Below are 19,440 nucleotides of genomic sequence, written 5' to 3'. Positions count from 1 at the left end.
CCTCAAATTTGGTGGGATGACTATATTCCTCATATTAGTACTAACTAACTATGAGGGATGAGGTGGTGATAGATCCACTCATTCTATTTCATAAACCAAACAAAAAATGAGGAGTAAGAAGATGATGGACTAGCTGATTCCTCAAACCAAACACCCTATAAGTCGCTTATTCCTAAAATCTATCATGCAAAGGACTGACCACTTTTCGTAAACAATGAGCATTTCTTGGATCCATAAACAAATCATACTTAGCGTTCCAACATCACACTAATGCAAATAAGAGTTCTAAGTAACAGAAGGTTAAGAAGTATGTTTGAACATTTCTTAAACCATAAACATGTAATAATTGTGGGCATAGGGGTGAATCATAAGCAACCATTCAGCAAACAATATGTACCCTGTTTATATATGCAGGGGCACCCAGAAGCAAACAAATATCAACGAGGAGCTCCTCCAAATTCATCCTGAACTGTGTTAGTCTCTCAGGTATACAAGGTGCTCCATCAGAACCATGCTCATCAGTGTCCATCTATGAATGGGCAGAATGTCAAAGCATAAGAAGACAAGTGGATTTACAAAACCTTTGTTCTACAGTTAGATATAAGGGGAAAAAAGGACAATGCACAATTGCTAGTTTTTTTTCCTTTTTTGATAAACAATTGCTAGTTTTGTTAAAAGGAAATACAATACATGAAGTACGGTTACAAAGCAAAGTCGGAATTCGTAAGATAATCAGCTTCAGTGGGTTGCTTGATTATGACAAATAAAATAAATATGCAACTTTATAGAGAGCAGATTAAAATAAACCAATACCAGTATTAGGTTTAATCAAATATACATGAGAGTCAAGCTATCTGGAAGAGAATAGCCAATACACATATAATGATCCTACATAAAGGTAAAACAGACAAACCTGAGCACGAAATAAAAGAGCATCCAGCAGCGAAGAAAACACAGGCACAAACAACTCTTGTACCACATTTCTTTTGGCTGACTTCACATCAATACCAAGAATGAAATGTGCCAAACTACACCTGCAAAGTTTAAACATAGAAAGTATTAAATTATATCCCAAACACGCACATTAATACCATGAGAACTCAACTTCACTTCAGGGGAATAGAAATATAGAAAATGTTCGAATTTACACACTTAAATATTGTAGCATGCACGCCTTATCAATGATAGGCATATAGTAATTATTATTATACAGGTGTTAACCACGACGGAACTGCATTGAGTGAAATATCAGAATGAGCAGTTGAACAGGTGAACACAGCTGACAGCTAGGAGTACGGTGTGTTTTAACTTCATGTCATGTGGGGCCAGACCTACAGCAGACTCAGGCGCGCCTGCAACATGCGCAGGGCGGCCGAGCGCAGAGAACACAAGGGGGTGCCAACAGCCAGGGGCTGATTAGGAATCGGTTTGGATAAGTCCAAAGAATAAGATTTAAATGAGAGAATTGAGGAGAGTTAGTTAGTTAGTTAGATAAGTCCAAGATTAGATGAGTGTTTTTAGGAAGAGTTGGTTAGCAACGGGGCTATATGTAAGCCGCATGGCAGCAAGGAATAAGCAAGTAATTTGTTACCTGTTTAATCCCCTCTTCCTAGTTTCTAACAAGCCTGCGGCAAAGGTGATTAACCTCAACGGAGAAGACGGACCGAGACTACAATCTCCGTAGTCGAGCGCCAGCTACCCTAGGGGCCGACGCCCTTGACAACTTGGAAACGCTGGGATCCCAGCGATCCTCCTCCGCTCGCACCTCCTCGCCACCACCAGCCGCCGCCACTCTCCACCATCCGCCGCCTCGGCGACATTGCCGCCCGCCACCGGTACCATGGGGGACGACCTCAAGTCCACCTTGGAAACACTCATGGCCAACATGCAGACACTACAGTCCGCTGTCCAGGCCAATGCTGCAGCAATCCAAGCCCTGGCCGATCATTCATCATCGTCCTCCAACGGGCCTCGCTCGAACACGGACGAACACCACCATACTAATCGTCCGCCTCGGCTCCAAAAAATGGATTTTCCCCATTACGACGGCAAGTCCGACCCTCTCATCTTCATCAACCGTTGTGAATCGTACTTTCATCAGCAGCGCATCATGGAGGATGAAAAGGTTTGGATGGCCTCATACAACTTGGAGGAAGGCGCTTAGATGTGGTAAATCCAAATCCAATAGGACGAGGGCGGCATTCCCACATGGCGCCGTTTCAAGAACCTCCTCAACCTCCGCTACGGGCCGCCGCTCCATTCCGCCCCGTTGTTTGAACTCGCCGACTGCCGGCGCACAGGTACGGTCACCGAATACCAGGACCGTTTACAGGCTCTTCTACCTTGTGTCGGGCCACTGCAGGAGATCCAGAGGGTACAACTATTCACGGGCTGGCTGGTGCCTCCCCTCAGCCACGTTGTGCACATCCACAATCCGCAATCGCTCGCGGTCGCCATGAGTCTGGCGCGGCAGATCAAGCAAATGGAGTTGTCCACGCCGGCCTCCACCAATGCTACGCGCCGCGACATTCTATCGACCCCTCCACCGCGCCTCCCCTCCCTGCGGCCACAGCAGACCGGGCGGCTAAACCACCTGCCACGGTGGTCGGGCAGCCGGTGAAGCGTCTGTCACGACCGGAGCAGGAGGAGCGCCGCCGTTTGGGCCTGTGCTTCAACTGCGACGAGAAATATACGCGGGGGCACAGCCGCACCTGGAAGCGACTCTTCTACGTCCATGGCGTGGACATCGACGACGGCAACGACACCACTAAGGCGGAGACTCTTGTCTTCTCCCTGCATGCACTGGCAGGCGTCTGCTTCAGTGACACAATGCAGGTCGCCGTCAAGTTGGGAACCTCCCCTCTTCTGGCACTCCTCGACTCCGGGTCGACCCATGACTTCATCTCCGAGTTTGCAGCCAGACGTACCGGCCTGCCTCTCCAAAGTCGACCGCGACTTACGGCGACTGTGGCGAATGTGTCACCAGCGTGGGCGTCCTCCGGCAGGCCGAATTCACTATCCACGGCACAACCTTCCATGCCGATTTGTTTGTGATGCCCCTTGCAGGTTTCGACATGGTGTTGGGCACTCGCTGGCGGCTGGCTACGTTGAGGACAGTCCTCTGGGATTTTGGCGCTCGGAAACTGACGTTCTATCGGCAAGGCCAGCCAATCTGCTGGTAGGGCGTCCAGGGGTCGGTGGCGCCCACACTTCGCACCACATCGGTGTCACCATCCTTACTGGACGAGCTACTCGCGTCCTTCACCGGCGTCTTCTCCAAACCGTAGGGGCTCCCACCGATACACTCCCGCGACCACGGCATCACTCTCGTCCACGGCTCGGAGCCGGTCGCGGTGCGCCCCTACCGCTACCCAGCGTCCCACAAGGACGAGCTGGAACGACAGTGCACCACCATGCTCGAGCAAGGGCTCGTTCGTCGGAGCTCCTCGACGTTCTCCTCACCCATCCTCCTCGTCAAGAAACCAGATGGCTCGTGGAGGTTCTGCGTCGATTACCGCGCCTTGAACGCCATCACTGTCAAGGATGCTTTTCCCATCCCCGTCATGGACGAGCTCCTCGATGAACTCCACAGCGCCAAGTTCTTCACCAAACTCGACCTGCACTCGAGCTATCATCAAGTCCGCATGCGTCTAGCTGACATCAACAAGACGGCGTTCCGTACCCACGACGACTTCTACGAATTTCTAGTGATGTCGTTCGGCATGTGCAATGCGCCGGTGACGTTCCAGGCATTAACGAATGATGTACTACGGTCGTTCCTGCGCCATTTCGTGCTGGTATTTTTTGACGACATTTTGATCTATAGTGTGTCATGGGCGGACCATCTGCGACACCTTCGGGTCGTCCTCATTGTGCTGCAACAGCACCTCCTCTTCGCCAAGCACTCCAATTGCGCGTTCGGTGAACGCTCCATCGCATATCTAGGGCACGTCATCTCCGACACCGGCGTCGCCATGGATCCCGCCAAGGTGCAGGCGGTGGCTGATTGGCCCAAACCCCGGTCCACGCGGGTTGTACGGGGGTTCTTGGGTCTTGCGGGCTACTACCGCAAGTTCGTCCACGACTACGACAGGATTGCGGCCCCACTAACCGCGTTGTTGAAGAAGAACGACTTCACGTGGAACGACGACGTCGTCGTGGCTTTCCAGGCCTTCAAAGTCGAGGTGACCTCCGCTCCAGTCTTGGCGCTTCCCGACTTCACGCGCCCGTTCGTGGTGGAGTGTGACGCATCAACCTACGGCTTTGGGGCGGTATTGACCCAGGACAAGCACCCCATTGCATACTTCAGCCGGTCGATGGCTCCCCGGCACCGATCCCTGGCTGCCTATGAGCGGGAACTCATCGGCCTTGTGCAAGCCGTTCGACATTGGCGGTCGTACATGTGGGTCGGCGTTTCATGGTGTGAACAGACCACTACAGCCTTAAATTTCTACTTGATCAACGGCTCGCCATGATCCCGCAGCATCATTGGGTCGGCAAGCTCCTCGGCTTCGACTTCACCGTCGAATATAAATCGGGCACCCTCAACACGGTGGTGGATGCCCTCTCCCGCCGCGACACTGAGGCTAACGGTGGTGCGGTTCTCGCTGTCTCTGCACCGCACTTCGACTTCATCACACATCTCCACGACGTTTAGGCCTCCGATCCGGCACTGGTAGCCCTCCACGAGGAGTTGGCTGCTGGATCTCAATCAGTCCCATGGGCTCTCACCGACGACTTGGTGACCTACAACGGCCGGCTGTACGTGCCACCAACATCGCCGCTCCTGCAGGAGCTGGTGGCGACAGTACATGAGGACGACCACAAAGGGGTGCAGCGCACCTTGCATCGTCTTCGCCGAGACTTTCACTTCCCCGACATGTGTCGCGTCGTTCAGGATTTTGTGCGCGCCTGCGCCACATGCCAAAGGTACAAATCGGAGCACCTACATCCAGCGGGCCTCCTTCCGCTACCCGTCCCAACAACTGTCTGGGCGGACATTGGCCTTGACTTCGTGGAAGCGCTGCCACGCGTTCGAGGCAAGTCGGTCATCCTCACGGTGGTGGATCGCTTCAGCAAGTACTGCCACTTCATTCCACTCGCCCATCCATATTCAGCAGAATCAGTGGCCCAGGCGTTCTTACCGACATTGACCGCCTCCACGGGATGCCGCAGTCCATGGTGTCCGATCGGGATCCCGTGTACACCTCGACGTTCTGGAAGGAGTTGATGCGCCTGATGGGTGCCAAGCTGCACATGACGTCGGTATTCCATCCACAGTCTGATAGCCAGACGGAGGCTGCTAACCGTGTTATTACAATGTACCTCCGCTGTTTTACAGGTGATCGTCCCCACCATTGGCTCCGATGGTTACCATGGGCTGAGTACACGTACAACACTGCCTACCAGTTGTCCCTACGAGATACGCCCTTTAGGGTGGTCTATGGTCGGGATCCTCCGTCCATCAGGTCGTACGAGCCTGGAGATACGCGAGTGGCCGTTGTGGCCAAGACGATGGAAGAACGGGAAGAGTTCTTGGCCGATGTGTGGTACAGACTGGAGCAAGCACAAGATGTTCAGAAGCTCCACTATGACAAACACCACCGCCAGGTCTCCTATGAAGGGGGAGACTGGGTCCTGCTCCGCCTTTGACACCGCCCAGTTGCCTCCCTGTCACCGACGATCCAAGGCAAGTTGTAGCCAAGGTACTTCGGGCCCTACCGCATCTCCGAGCTCATCAACGACGTTGTTGTTCGTCTGGAGCTCCCACCTCGCGCCAAGCTCCACGACGTCTTTCATGTGGGCCTATTGAAGAAGTGGGTGGGCGCCCCTCCAGCAGCTCCGCCACCGCTGCCCAACATTCATCATGGCGCAGTAGGGTCGAAACCAGACCAGGTCGTACGCGCCCGCATGGCTCGAGGCGTCCGTCAAGTGCTAGTCCATTGGAAGGGCCAATCTGCGGCATCAACAACATGGGAGGACTTGGACTCATTCCATGATAAGTACCCTGACTTTCAGCTCGAGGACGAGCTGGGTCTCGAGGGGGAGAGAGATGTCATGTGGGGCCAGACCTACAGCAGACTCAGGCGCGCCCGCGACGTGCGCAGGGCGGCCGAGCGCACAGACCATAAGGGGGTGCCAACAGCCAGGGGCTGGTTAGGAGTCGGTTTGGATAAGTCCAGAGAATAAGATTTAGATGAGAGAATTGAGGAGAGTTAGTTAGTTAGATAAGTCCAAGATTAGATGAGTGTTTTTAGGAAGAGTTGGTTAGCAACAGGGCTATATGTAAGCCGCATGGCAGCAAGGAATAAGCAAGTAATTTGTTACTTGTTTAATCCCCTCTTCCCAATTTCTAACAAGCATGCGGCAGAGGTGATTAACCTCGCCAAAGAAGACGGACAGAGACTACAATCTCCGTAGTCGAGGGCCAGCTACCCTAGGGGCCGACGCCCTTGACACTTGAAAGGTCAGACACAGCTATTTTATAGTGGGGCATTAAAAACTAGTAAAAAGATACATTTTCCAAGCAAGTTTGTCAGGATACATCAGTTGAAGACATGTTCCTTGTGCCACACATAGGCCTATTGGATCCTTACAATCATGTCAGAGATGCTAACCAGTCACTAACCTAGGGCTGGACGAAATACTCGTGGCTCGATAACTCGCTCGACTCGGCTCGTTAGTAACTCGGCTCGACTCGGTTCGTTTTAATTTTGTAGCGAGCCAAGCTAACATTCTAGCTCGGTTCTCTAATGAGCCAGCTCGGGTTAGCTCGTGAGCCAAACGAGCTAAGCCACAACACAAGTTTGTCTAGTCGTTGATGTCGTCTCATCTCTCATAGTCTTGTTTTCTCGTAGTTATGATCTGTGATATGGACATGTGTGGACGTGCCATGTGCTTAAATATCTGCATTATTATATGGCTATATACCTACATTGCATATTTAATATTTGATTATTGGTTATGGTTTTGTGAACTTTGTTTCTAGCAGCATACGATGTTAGTGTTGTGCAATGAAATGCTACATGTTTGTAGAATGGATGATAAATTGCTTTATAATGATGCTTGTTGCTATCTTATTATAATAAGGGTTTATAAATATGTAAGTTAATATATATTTGGTTATTTAATTTAATATTAAAAGTTAGAAGCGCTAGGACGATGATATGATAATAATACTATAAAGGTTTTGAGTTTGCAGTGTTAAACACTTAAAATATGATTTTTTGGTTATATATATATTTATGTATATAGATTTTTGTATTTAGTTGCGTGGCTCGCGAGCCTAACGAGCTAGCTCGAGCTTCCTAACGAGCCGAGCCGAGCCGAGCTGGCTCGTTATAGTAACGAGCCATAACGAGTCGAGCTGGCTCGATATCCACCCCTACACTAACCCACCACATCCTAAATTAGTGCACACAGACAAAACACTGATGCCACCTCAATACAAACCAAGAAAAGAAGCCCATGATTTGCTCCCGAAGTACATGGACTAATTGTTACATGATATTGTGAATGAGCTTTTCGTACATGAAAATAAAGGTGAAAGGTAAGCATCATTACCAAAATTGCAGGGTTGACTCTGCAATTTCCCAATCTTCACTGGTAAAAGCTACACATCTGCAGTTGAGGTGGAGCACTTCACATAATGTGGTAAAAATAAACTGCAGTGTAAAATTATTTGGAAACCATGAAAGTTAACATTAAACTAAAGGAAAAGTACCACATAAACAATGCAATAAATTGACCTCAAAAGTCCATCGGTGAGAGCAAGTGCTTGGCTACCCCCTTCTGCAACCAAAGCAGGTGCCTAAGAAAGTTGAACATCTATCAGGTCAAGTTTAATAGATTCGAACCAATGAGAAAAGAAAATCAACTTTTGAAAATGCGTTAATACACTATTTCATATTATAACTCCGCTCAAGACTTTCTGCCCTTCTGCTGATTGTAGAACCATTTTACATATAACAACGCACTAGCTCATTGCATTGGTGTGTTCTACATGGTCATCTTATCGACTACCTCGAAACAGCCAATTCTTAGTTATTACATTTCAATTAATTGAATTATATGAAAAGTCAAAAGCTCGTCCCAACACAATATTAATATGTTTTCTGATTTTGCTTGTAAAAAAGACATGTATGATAAGTAGACTGAAAGAAAAGTATATAATGAAAAATCTTACCGCCTGGCCAACTTCACACATCAAACAGGCAAGACCAGCAATAATTTTCTCATTTCTGTTGGCTAAAGCTGGTAGAAGAAGAGCCTCCCTTATATAAGGTGTCTTACTCAGAAAGGCCTCAGGTAATTCCTGCCACCATATAGCAGCACACATCAAGCAACTTCCAGTGAATTATATGTTAAAGTTGTTTTTTAGTTGTTAGGAAGCCCAAAAAAATCAGGGGGTGGGGGTGGGGGTGGGAATAGAAGTCATTGAGGATCTTTTATGCTACCAACCATTATGGGGGTATGAAACTAAAAAATGTGGTGGCTTTGGGGAAAAAAGTATGCCCCTTAAGCTGAAAGTGTTCTTGTGGTTGTGGTTAGCCTTTAATGAGAATTACTAACAGGGTTCACTCTGAAAAAGAAGGAACGGAAAGGAAACAAAAACTGCATCTTCTGTGGATCCCTGAAACGGTCAACCATGTGTTTTTCAAGCCTGTATAGCTTTGTCTGGTAGTGTTTTAAAGAAACAGAAGGAAGTGATAGAGTCACAGTTAGCATGAGGGATTTGCATGATTCCGTGGCTATCTCTGGGAGCAGAGAACTATGGTCATAAAGTACTATTTACTAATGGTGAACTGAAGTCCACGTGCCCGAACTGTGATTATGCATTTTCCCTTTTAGTGCTCTCAAAAGCTTTTTCCCCTCCACTTTCTCTCTTTCTCTTTTTGGTGAAATCTTTTTGGGTTTCAACTCTAGCCTACCCAACTTGCTTGTGACTAAAAGGCTATGTTATTGACGTTGATGATGAAGTCCTTTACAGAATTTGGGTTTCTGTGCACAAATGGCAGTGTTCCCAAATGCTTTTTAATCGTATGCCTAGGCACGCTTAAGTGTGAATCAGAGCCCCAGCGCATTGCTTAGGCCCTGGCACTGAATTAAATGTTTGGCATGGGTAGGTGGCCTGGAGCAAGCAGCGCGGGCAGACATACGAAGGTGAGAGGGAGGATGCCAATGAGATTAGGAGAGACCAGGAGCACAGGCTCACGAAATGGATGGGAGAGCAGAGATAAGCGTACGCGAGAGGCCAGGAGCACAGGCTCACGAAAACAGGGTCTGGCGGATAGGATTACCCAAAGGAATCTGTTGCCCCTCGTGGCAGCAGAGAAGGAGAACCGAACTCAAGCACCTCATCACTTGATCCTTGCCACCCCTCATGTCTCCTTGCATCGCTGCCAGCATCCCACCCAGCAACCCAACATATGTGGAGGAAGGATGCCAATGAGATTAGGAGAGACCAAGAAAGATGACTGGCTACTACTCTTTGTTGTACCGTACAGTACTAGGAATAGGGCATCGTGAGTTGCATATAAGTTGAATGGGCAAGAAATGGCAGGCCATATCGTGCGGTTCGTATGTCTGCCCTCCTTCTCTTAATTTAATGATGTGCAGCTCTCCTGCGCGTTTAAGAAAAAAAAATATCGTGTGGTTCGTGAGGGGAGAGGCAAATGGGCCTTTTTAATGTATAATGGGCCATCATAATTGAATGTATAATGGGCTCGTCATAATTGCATGTGAATGGCTCAAGTATTCTTTTGTTATTAACTTAATATTATGCTGATAAATAATGTACAATGTTTAAATGTGTTTAACGTTTAAACATTCTGGAGGAGTTTGGATAATGGCCTGCCCTGGAAGCACCCGCCCAGGCATGTCGATCCAGCCCCAAGCACTCGAAATTGATGGCTAGGTAGGTGTTTGGGCCACGCATGATTTCCAGTCTCCAAAGCAAACAACCTGTCAGAACTTAAGAAGACCCACGGAGGGGCTGGGGCAGCAGCAGCATGGGCTCTCCCAGGGGAATTAGATAAGGATAGTTAGAGACAAGATTAGAAGATTAGTTGAGATTATTTAGGAGATTAGTTGAGATTATCTAGGAAGGTTATCAGTTAGTAGTTGTTGAGAGTTTTTAGGAGAGTTTTAAGGAGATATCTCTAGCTAGATAGGGGCGGCCAGCTGACTTATTTATGTAATCAATGGATGAGAAATAAAGTAGGCAAGAATTAGAAGGGAGAAATCCTCCTCTTACTCGGCCGTGGGCAGAGGCCCCCGGCCGACGTTCTTGTCCATCGATACTCCTCTCCAATCCCTCACCGATCTAGCAACCATAACACCTGGTATTCAGAGCCAATTTTTCCCATCACCCTTTCACCGCGTCTGTTCCTACGTTGTTCGCCCGCAACACGCAGCCGCCACCACATCTCCGCCACATCTACGTCGTCGCTCACCACCACACCTCAACCAACGCGCGTACAGCCGACCCGCCAGCGCCGACGCGCAATCCCTCGCGCGCAGTCCGGCGACCCACTCAGCGCCCCCCGCCAGGCCACTTCCACGCCGGAGGCCTCGCCGCTCTGGGTCCGCCGCCGCCGCCTCCACCTCCACACTGGCAGGTTGCGTCACCCTCCGCGCCGTTGGGACGCCTCCGCCCCGTGCCGCCGGGACGCCACCTCCGCACCACGCTGTGGGCGCCACTGCTGGTTGCCTAGACCCAACCGGACCCGATGTCGAGCGGTAGTGGCTCATCCGGGCGCGCAACCCCGTTGTATGCGTCGGAAGACCCGTCGCTGCCCAAGCCGTGGCGTGGCCTAGTCGACGGCATCACCAGCTACCTCTACTACTGGAACCCCTACACCAACGTCACGCAGTACGAGTGGCCCACGGCTGCACCTCTACCTCTTGTGGGTCCTTGGGTTCCCGACCAGGCGTACTTCGATGATTTGTTTGCGAAGCTCAATGCAATCAACATGGCGCTCTCCAGCAGCACGCCAGCACCAGAGGCCTAGCCATCGTCGCCCGCTCTGGCACCTACATCTTCGTGGGCGGCGATGCCTACCAGTTGTGTTGCGCCATCTTCATCACCAGTTGCATGGCTGACGACGCCAGGGACAACCATACCAGGACCGGTGTACCAGCCCCTGGCGTCGACCCTCACTGCTGCTACCATGTCGACGACTGCAGCACCCCCCTCCTTCCCCATCTACGACGGCAACGGTGACCCTCTGGGTGGTTCAACGGCTGCGAGCAATTCTTCTGGAGCCAGCGCACTCTGGGGTCCGACAAGGCCTGGCTGGCATCGTATCACCTCGTCGGCCACGCACATACATGGTTCTGGCGGCTGGAACGCGACGAGCGTGAGGTCACGTGGCCACATTTCAAGATCATGTGCCAGCAGCAAGGGTTCCCTCGCAGCAGTGGCAACTTCTGCTGCCACGTTTGTCGTGCCCTCATCGCCGACGCCGCCCCCGTCATCAGGGGCAGCCATCACCGCTACCCTTGACCCCAAGAGCGATGTCCAGGAGAGGGTGCTTGCTCCACGACAGACGGCGGCGACCGTTCACCTGCAGGCTGCAGCATGCGGTTTCCTAGCGCGTCAGCGGGTGAAGCAGATGATGGGGATGCTCCATTGCGGGGGAGTCGTAGCTGCATCAGCGCGCCCGAGCAACGTGGTGGTTGTTCACCTCCGCGTACAAAAGGCTGAAAGACATGGCGCCCCTCTGCAACGCTCCGTACGGCGATGGCCCTCATATGCGGCGATCGGGCAACTACCACAACTACTCTCCTTCGTACAAGGGGGTCTGCTGGCCTCGCCACCATCTGCTCCAGCCAGACCGCCCTTTGCACACTGGTGGCCGCAGGACCATGAGGGGCTGCACTGCACGAGGTTCACTTGCTGCAAGCAACACCAACGTTGGCCTCCACGGGTCCGCCTCCAAAGGCTGTTGTGTCTTTACCTCCGTGGTTCCAGCTCGCGCCCTCCTATTCGTTGTGCAACGTTTTCTTGGGACACAGGATGATGCTTGCAGTTGCAGTATATCTAGAATAATTAAAAGATGAGTCGAGATGTAAAAGATTCATTTTTCGGTGATAGGTTAGGTCATTACAGGTCGTTTGTTGGATGCTGCAGCTCGAGGACGAGCTGCTTGTCCAGGGGGGTTGTAGTGTCAGGACCTAAGAAGGCCCACGGAGGGGTTGCGGCAGCAGCAGCCATGGGCCCTCCAAGGGGAATTAGATAAGGATAGTTAGAGATAAGATTAGAAGATTAGTTGAGATTATCTAGGAGATTAGTTGAGATTATCTAGGAGATTTGTTGAGATTATCTAGGAAGGTTATCAGTTAGTAGTTTTTTTTTCTCGAAAGCGCAGGGGAACTGCGCCTTAAAATATATTAAGAAGAGGAAAAAAGGTCTATAGTAGACCAGGGTTACAACATTTGGCTCCTTACGGAGGCCAGTACCGCACATAAGTGAAAGAGTCTAAGAATGCCAGACTCAAAAAACTACTAAAATAGAAACAGTAGGGTTCAGCCATTTGTCAAAGAAGCTGCCAAGAATGAGAGACCCTTGGCCCCAGCTAACTCCCAAAGTCTTCTCTCATCATCAGTCTGCCGAAGGATAGAGGGGAGACTGGGGGTCTGTCCATCAAACACGCATCTATTGCGGTGATTCCAGATCGTCCAGGCCCCCAAAGAGATCAGCGAACTCAGACCTTTCTTGACCATTCCCTGAACTGATTCAGAAGCTATCTCCCACCATTCCAGGAAGGAAGTCAGGCCCGGCTGGGGAGCTAAGTTATCCAACCCGAACTTTCTGAGCAGATTATACCAGAAAATCCTTGCAAACACACATGAGACCAGCAGGTGGTTAATAGTTTCTGGTTCTTGATCACACAGTGGACAGCTGCTAGGATGATTGAGCCCCCTTTTTGCTAATCTGTCAGCAGTCCAGCACCTGTTATGGGCCACCAGCCAGAGGAAGAAACGACATTTTGATGGAGCCCAAGTTTTCCAAACCCGCTTATAGTGTCCAAATGTACAGGATCCCAGGAAGAGACCCTTGTAAGCTGCCTTCGCTGAATATTTTCCATCTGGGGCTATACTAAAGATGTGTCTATCTTCAATGAGAGGGTGCAACTCAAAACCAGAGAGACAATCCCAGAGCTTAAAGTAATCTGCCAGAACTCCAACAGTAAGACCGCCTCTAATATCATAAATCCATCTGTTGTTTAACAAGGCCTCATGAACCGTTCTACTTTTTGCTACCCTCTTTGGGATTATGGAAAATAGGCTAGGGGCAATGATCGAGATGCTTTTACCCTGCAACCAGTTATCAGACCAGAAGAGGGTACTATGTCCATTACCTACCATCGAGACAAGGACTTTACTGAAGAACGCTCTGGCTTTACTTGGAACCTGAATAGGAAGCCCTGTCCAAGGTCTTCTGGAGTCGGTTTTTTGTAGCCACAGCCATCGCATCCGGAGGGCCCATCCAAGTTCCGGTAGACTAGAGATACCCAGTCCACCAAGCTGAAGTGGGCGACACACCTTGCCCCAAGCCACCAAACAGTGTCCCCCTTTAGCTTATTTTCTTCCTCTCCAAAGAAAGCCCTTTCTTATTTTATCTATAGCATCAACCGCCCAGTGGGGTATATCAATTGCCATTGCCAGATACACAGTCATACCTGTGAGTACATGTTGCACTAGTATTCTCCTGCCTGCTCTGGTCATCAAATCAGCTTTCCAGTTAGGAAGTTGGTCAGCAAACTTATCAACATACGGCTGGAAATGTTGCTTGGACAGCTTATGCAAGGATAGAGGAAGTCCCAAGTATTTGCAAGGAAAAGCTGCGATCTCACACGGTAGCAGACTTTGGACTTCCAAGAGAGTTTCTTCTGAACACTGTATGGGGTAGACATTGGATTTTTGCACATTATTTTTCAGACCAGAGGCACTGCCAAATAGCTGCAAGATATCAAGAGTGATGGAGATTTCATCCACCGTAGGGTGTAAGAAGAGGGCTACATCATCTGCGTAAATGGAAACTCTGTGTAGCTGTCTTCTTGCTGCTAGCTGCTGCAATAAACCTGCCTCTTCTGCCTTTATAAATAGGTGTCCAAGGACATCCATGACCAATATGAATAGCATCGGTGAAAGGGGGTCCCCTTGTCTAAGCCCTCTTCTATGCTGAATTTGCTGTCCAGGAAACCCGTTGAGCATGACTTGGGTGGTGGATGAAGCAAGGAGACCACAAACCATGTCCCTCCAGATCTGTCCAAACCCAAACTGCTGCATGACTTCAATTAAAAAAGGCCAGGAGACAGAGTCAAAGGCCTTGGTGATGTCAAGTTTGAGGAGTAGCCGGGATAATCTTTGTTGATGAAACAGTCTAGATGTCTGTTGTACTAACATGAAGTTGTCTTGGATGAATCGCCCCTTAATAAATGCACTTTGATTTGGGGAAACCAATTCATTCAGTCTTGGTGCTAGTCGGTTTGCGAGGATTTTTGTAATCAGTTTTGCAATGCTGTGGACAAGGCTAATTGGCCTTAAAACTCCCAACAACTACTAACTGATAAGGAGATAAGGATCTCTAGCTAGATAGGGGCGAACAGCTGGCCTATTTATGTAATCAATGGATGAGAAATAAAGTGGGCAAGAATTAGAAGGGAGAAACCCTCCTCTTGCTCGGCCGTGGGCAGAGGCCCCCGGCCGACGTTCCTGTCCATCGATACTCCTCTCCAATCCCTCACCAATCTAGCGACCATAGCACAACCACTGTGCGCTAGGTGGTGGCCTAATGTCTGGCTAGCGTCTAGCGTTATTTGCAACTTTGACAAATGGTGTCAACTACTGAAGGAGGAGGATCGCTGATGTCTGCAAACCTATTCAAACCAAGTTTAAGTCGTTCATGGAGGAAGAATACACAAGTTGTGGCAAGGTGCCTATGCTGGTGGATCTTCTTTGAAGCTAGCTGCGGCAGTAATGCTAGGCTCTCTTAGATTTAGCGGGCTTTGTCCTTTAATCTTTTTGTTAGGCTTGTTTGAGCTCTTGCATGAGCTGGAATCCCCAGAAGACCTAGATGTAACAAACCTATATGCTTTCTACAAAAGCAGGGAATCATTTTTCAAGAATAAAAAACAATAATTGCAAACTCAACAAGATGACTCCTAGACTCTGGGGACTCAATACACAGTGGAATAAGAAAAAAAATGCCTACTTCATTCATAGCACTGGAGTTCCTCATCCCACGTCCCACCAACCATATATAAGAAGAAAATTTGCATTAGCTAATGTGTGTGAAAGAAATAGAACTTCAATAAATTGGCATATGCAAGATCAGAGCTTATGTACAGGAAATTTATCACATAGTGTAAAAGAGAAATGAAATAAAAATATGTACGGAGATGAAAATTGGGAAGGAAAACCTCTCAAAAGGTTGCACATGTTTGTTCTTGATGTGACTAGTGAGGATGGATTTTTTGCTTGATGCCTAGAACATAAGATAAATGAGTCCCTGAGGATTGGGTAGTGCTGAAGGAAATCATGACTGCCTAGGTTTGACCAAGAAAATGATGAGTGAATTCCGTACTTTGGTTCTCACAATCTCACTGCAGTTCCCCTAGTGTGTCAGTAAATGTTTTATGTGCATTTTTTTATCGAACGCGCAGGAGAACTGTGCATCTTATATATTAAGAAAAGGAGAAAAAGATCTAAAATAGACCCAGAACAAGGTGCCAATAAAAAGGCCTAGACAGAAAAAGAAGAAAAAAACAAACTGCACAAACTGCAGAACAGCACAGAGGGGTACCAAACAACCCCCAGCCCCACCAAGGACCTAAGGCCACAACCTCATTAAATCTTTAGCCCCTGCCAAGCCCCACAGAACAACATCCTCATGAATATGTTGCATGATGATGCTGATGTTGGGGGATGCTCCATCAAACACACATTCATTTCTATGCTTCCATAGCCACCATGCCACAAGAATCACCAAGGAATTAAATCCTCTTTTCTGATTTTTTTTGGCACCTGGCACTCAGCTTCTTTCCACCAGTCTTGAAAAGTTGATGTTGCCAATCCTGGAGTCAAGCGATGCAACCCCACCTTGTTCAGAGTCTGCCACCAAGTGTCCCTGGCAAACACACAAGCCACTAGGATATGCTGAGCTGTTTCCTCCTGCTGGTCACAAATAGGGCACCTTACAGGATGTTCAAGACCTCGTCTGCTTAATCTATCTGTTGTCCAACAACGATTTAGAGAAGCTAGCCAAATGAAGAACTTACACCGTGGGGGGGCAACTTTTCCAAATTCTTGTAGCCGGCTCAAAAGTGACTGAACCAGCCATAAAACGGTCATATGTTGATTTTGTGGTATAATCTCCAGATGCAGTTGGTAACCATCGATGCACATCAGGAGTCCCTGGATGTAACTGAAAACCTTGTACTAGGTCCCAAATCACAAAGAAATCGATGATAATCTGCGCTGACAGGCTGCCAGATATGTCATTTACCCATCTATTGTTTACCAGGGCTTTCTGCACAGATCTGCTTTTCTTGATTCTTCCTGTAATACGGCTGACCAGAGAAGGGGCAAGGGCAGATATTGATTGTCCATGAATCCAACGATCAGACCAAAACAGGGTTCTAGAGCCATCACCTACTTTAGTGTGGACCGAGGCAGAGAAGAGAGCTTCGACATTGGGATGTACCTTGAACATAAAATCTGTCCAGGGCCTTTCTGGTTGAGTTTTTCTGAGCCAAAGCCATCTTAGATTTGTTTATACCCAGGCCTCCCAAACTAAGGGGCTAGACCGGTTTGTTTATACTCCTAATTCAACTGATTTGGCATGAGTTAAAGATATTTGAAGCAGGGTGTGCCCATCTGCTTCCAGAAAGATGGTAGAGAACAGGACCATCACTGCAATTCTTCCTCGTATTAACCATTACACCATATAAAAAATATAATGCAAATAAACCTAACTATCTAGGCAAGAGGGTGCCATAGAAGCTAAAAGACAAGTTTTATAGAACAGCAATGAGATCTGATATGTTGTATGGTGCATAATGTTGGCCTACAAAAAGACGACATGTTCAGCAAATAATTGTTGCGGAAATGCGTATGTTGCGTTAGATTTGTGGCCATACAAGAAGGGACTGAATCCAGAATAATGATATATATAATAGGCTAGAAGTAGCACCAATTGAAGAAAAGTTTGTCCAACATCGGTTGAGATGGTTTGGACATGTCCAACGGATACCTCCAGAGCGCCAACAGTAAGAAGAGAGGAAGAGCAAGACCGAAGTTGACATGAAAAGAGGCAGTAAAAGGAGACTTGAAAGGATGGGATATACCCAGAGATTTAGACTTGAATAGGAGAGCAGGGAAAAAAGTTATCCATATGCCTGCCCTGAATCATGACATGTGGGTTCTATTGGGTTTTTAATTCTAGCCTACCCCAACTTGCTTGGGATAAAAGACTTCGTTGTTGTTGTTATTGTTGTTGTTGTTATTGTTGTGTTGTTGTTAAACCTAACTATCTAGATGTTGCTCTGAACATTGCAAAGTGTAGGTTAAAAGAAATAATGTCTATGAATTAGTCAAATAGTTGATTCAAGGGTTAAAATCACGGTTCGCTACCAAAATACAATTCAAGTGGTAAATAATAGTCAGTACCACAATCAAACAGTAGACATCACTAAACAAGCTTACTTGGTGCTGGCTGACAAGCTCAGTCATAACCTCTATGGCCACCTCAAACGAGAAGGACACCTTCATCGGTCACACAACAACAAAACAACGCGTGAGCACGTGAATGCACAACTAATTCCTTGACGTACACTTTTCAGCCCTTATAAGGAATCGGAGGCTGCAATGTTCGCACCTGCAGCGAGTTGAACGCAAAAGTGAGAAGTGGGTGCCTGGCAAGCGAGGCTGCCGGCGTCTCTGAGAAGCACCTCACGCGGACCTACGGCATTGTCGTTTTTGTCAGCAAGCGCGCTAGAGAAGAAAGCAGCCGAGCGCGAAGCGAAGTGCAGGGCGCGTACTTACGTACCCAGCTCAGTAGGCACCGGAGGATTCTGCGGTTGCGCTCGTCGAGGGGAACCCCGTCGTCATCGGCGGGTGCCTTCTCGGATTGCCGGTGGAGGAACTCAAGCACCGATGGCGCGTGCGCGAGCAGCTCGCGCGTAAACCGGCACCGCGCGGCGGCGTCAACCCCCGTGTCGCCGCCCTGGTCCTGCGCAGCCTCCTCGGGGAGCACGGTGAGCAGCTCCAGCACGGCGGGGGGCGGCAGGTGCGGCATACGCGCGAAGAGGCCGTCGACGCCGCCCTCGGCGCGGAGCGCCAACGCGGCGAGCGCCAGGCAGATCTGCGTGAGCAGCTGGCGCGGTGCCGGGGCGGCGCAGAACCGCCGCGCGGCCAGGAGCAGCGCATCGAGGAGCTGCGACGCCAGGCCGAGCCCGAGGAGCGCGGGGCCCGGAGACTGGATCTTCCGGCGGAGCATCTGCGCGGCGAAGAAGAGGAGATCGGCGGGCGGGAGCGGGTCTGGGGTGGCCAGGAGGGAGGTGGCGACTGCCCACGCCTGCGGGGACCGCTGCAGCGCGAGGAGCCATTGGTTAGCGGCGAGGCGCGCCTCGGGACGCGCGTCGTGGTTGAGCGCGTGCACGGCCGCGGCCAGCCGCGCCTGCACCTCCGAGGCCTCCGCGGCGTCCATCGCGGCGACGGCGGAACGGATGGCGGGTGGATTTGGAAGCGGCCGGGAGGGAGGCAGGGGACGGCCGGACGGAGGGGATTGGGCCGAGTGGCACGCAGTCGCGCACGGACGAGTGGCGGAATGTTAGAATTTTTTTTTTTCAGCCCCGTTCGGTTAGAGGAGTAATATTTTTAAGGATGTTTGGTTTGTAGTGACTTATTTTTAATACTTTTATTTTATTTTATTTTAGTTTCTAAATTGTTAGATACCGAAACTGAAAATTTTAGTTTTCGTATTTAACAATTTAAAGACTAAAATAGAATAAAATAAGTAGACTAAAATTAGTCTTATAAATCAAACATCTTCTTAGTCTCGGTTAGGTCTTGTTCGGGAGGGTTTCACTTCAAAAATTGCAGTTTCAGTTTTTCAGCTTCACCACGAAACAGCCTCAATAGATTAATTAAGCGGAATTTAAGAGTGTTTGGCCTGCACATAGACCTCAACTTCTATAATACAATTAATTTGTATGAGTTTCCTTAATTACTATTGATGATTAGCGGGTGGAGAAAAAGACTTGAATCAGAATGTCATGTAACCAATAGTATGGTGGGTGATTTTTGTGCAACTTCGTGAGAAGGTATGAAAATAGTGTTTTTAACCACCCTTTGAGGAGCTTCAAAAATTTCATGAAATTGGCCTATAGTTTCAGTTTTTGTTTGAAGCTAGCTCATGGAGCTGGACCTGTT

The 19,440-nt window shown here is 49.0% G+C and overlaps 1 protein-coding gene across 1 annotated transcript in view; it reads right to left on the bottom strand.

The window, feature by feature from the left end:
• The window catches only part of LOC103654391 (transportin MOS14), a 32,527-nt gene extending 13,311 nt beyond the window's left edge, over window positions 1-19,216 (bottom strand). The window contains exons 1-8 of the mRNA XM_008681233.4: window positions 18,056-19,216; window positions 17,885-17,968; window positions 17,713-17,772; window positions 8,186-8,314; window positions 7,749-7,810; window positions 7,564-7,620; window positions 914-1,034; window positions 398-529 (exon numbers count right to left, since the gene is read on the bottom strand). Of these exons, the coding sequence (XP_008679455.1) occupies window positions 398-529; window positions 914-1,034; window positions 7,564-7,620; window positions 7,749-7,810; window positions 8,186-8,314; window positions 17,713-17,772; window positions 17,885-17,968; window positions 18,056-18,715 (1,305 nt within the window). The 5' untranslated portion in view covers window positions 18,716-19,216. The remainder of the gene's footprint in view (window positions 1-397; window positions 530-913; window positions 1,035-7,563; window positions 7,621-7,748; window positions 7,811-8,185; window positions 8,315-17,712; window positions 17,773-17,884; window positions 17,969-18,055) is intronic.
• Window positions 19,217-19,440: the final 224 nt, after the last annotated feature.

Source organism: Zea mays, chromosome 4 (genome assembly GCF_902167145.1).
Source record: "Zea mays cultivar B73 chromosome 4, Zm-B73-REFERENCE-NAM-5.0, whole genome shotgun sequence".
In the NCBI taxonomy this organism is placed as follows: Eukaryota; Viridiplantae; Streptophyta; class Magnoliopsida; order Poales; family Poaceae; genus Zea; species Zea mays.
Note: the sequence above shows the minus strand (reverse complement) of the source record. Positions and strands in the feature narration are given on the sequence as shown.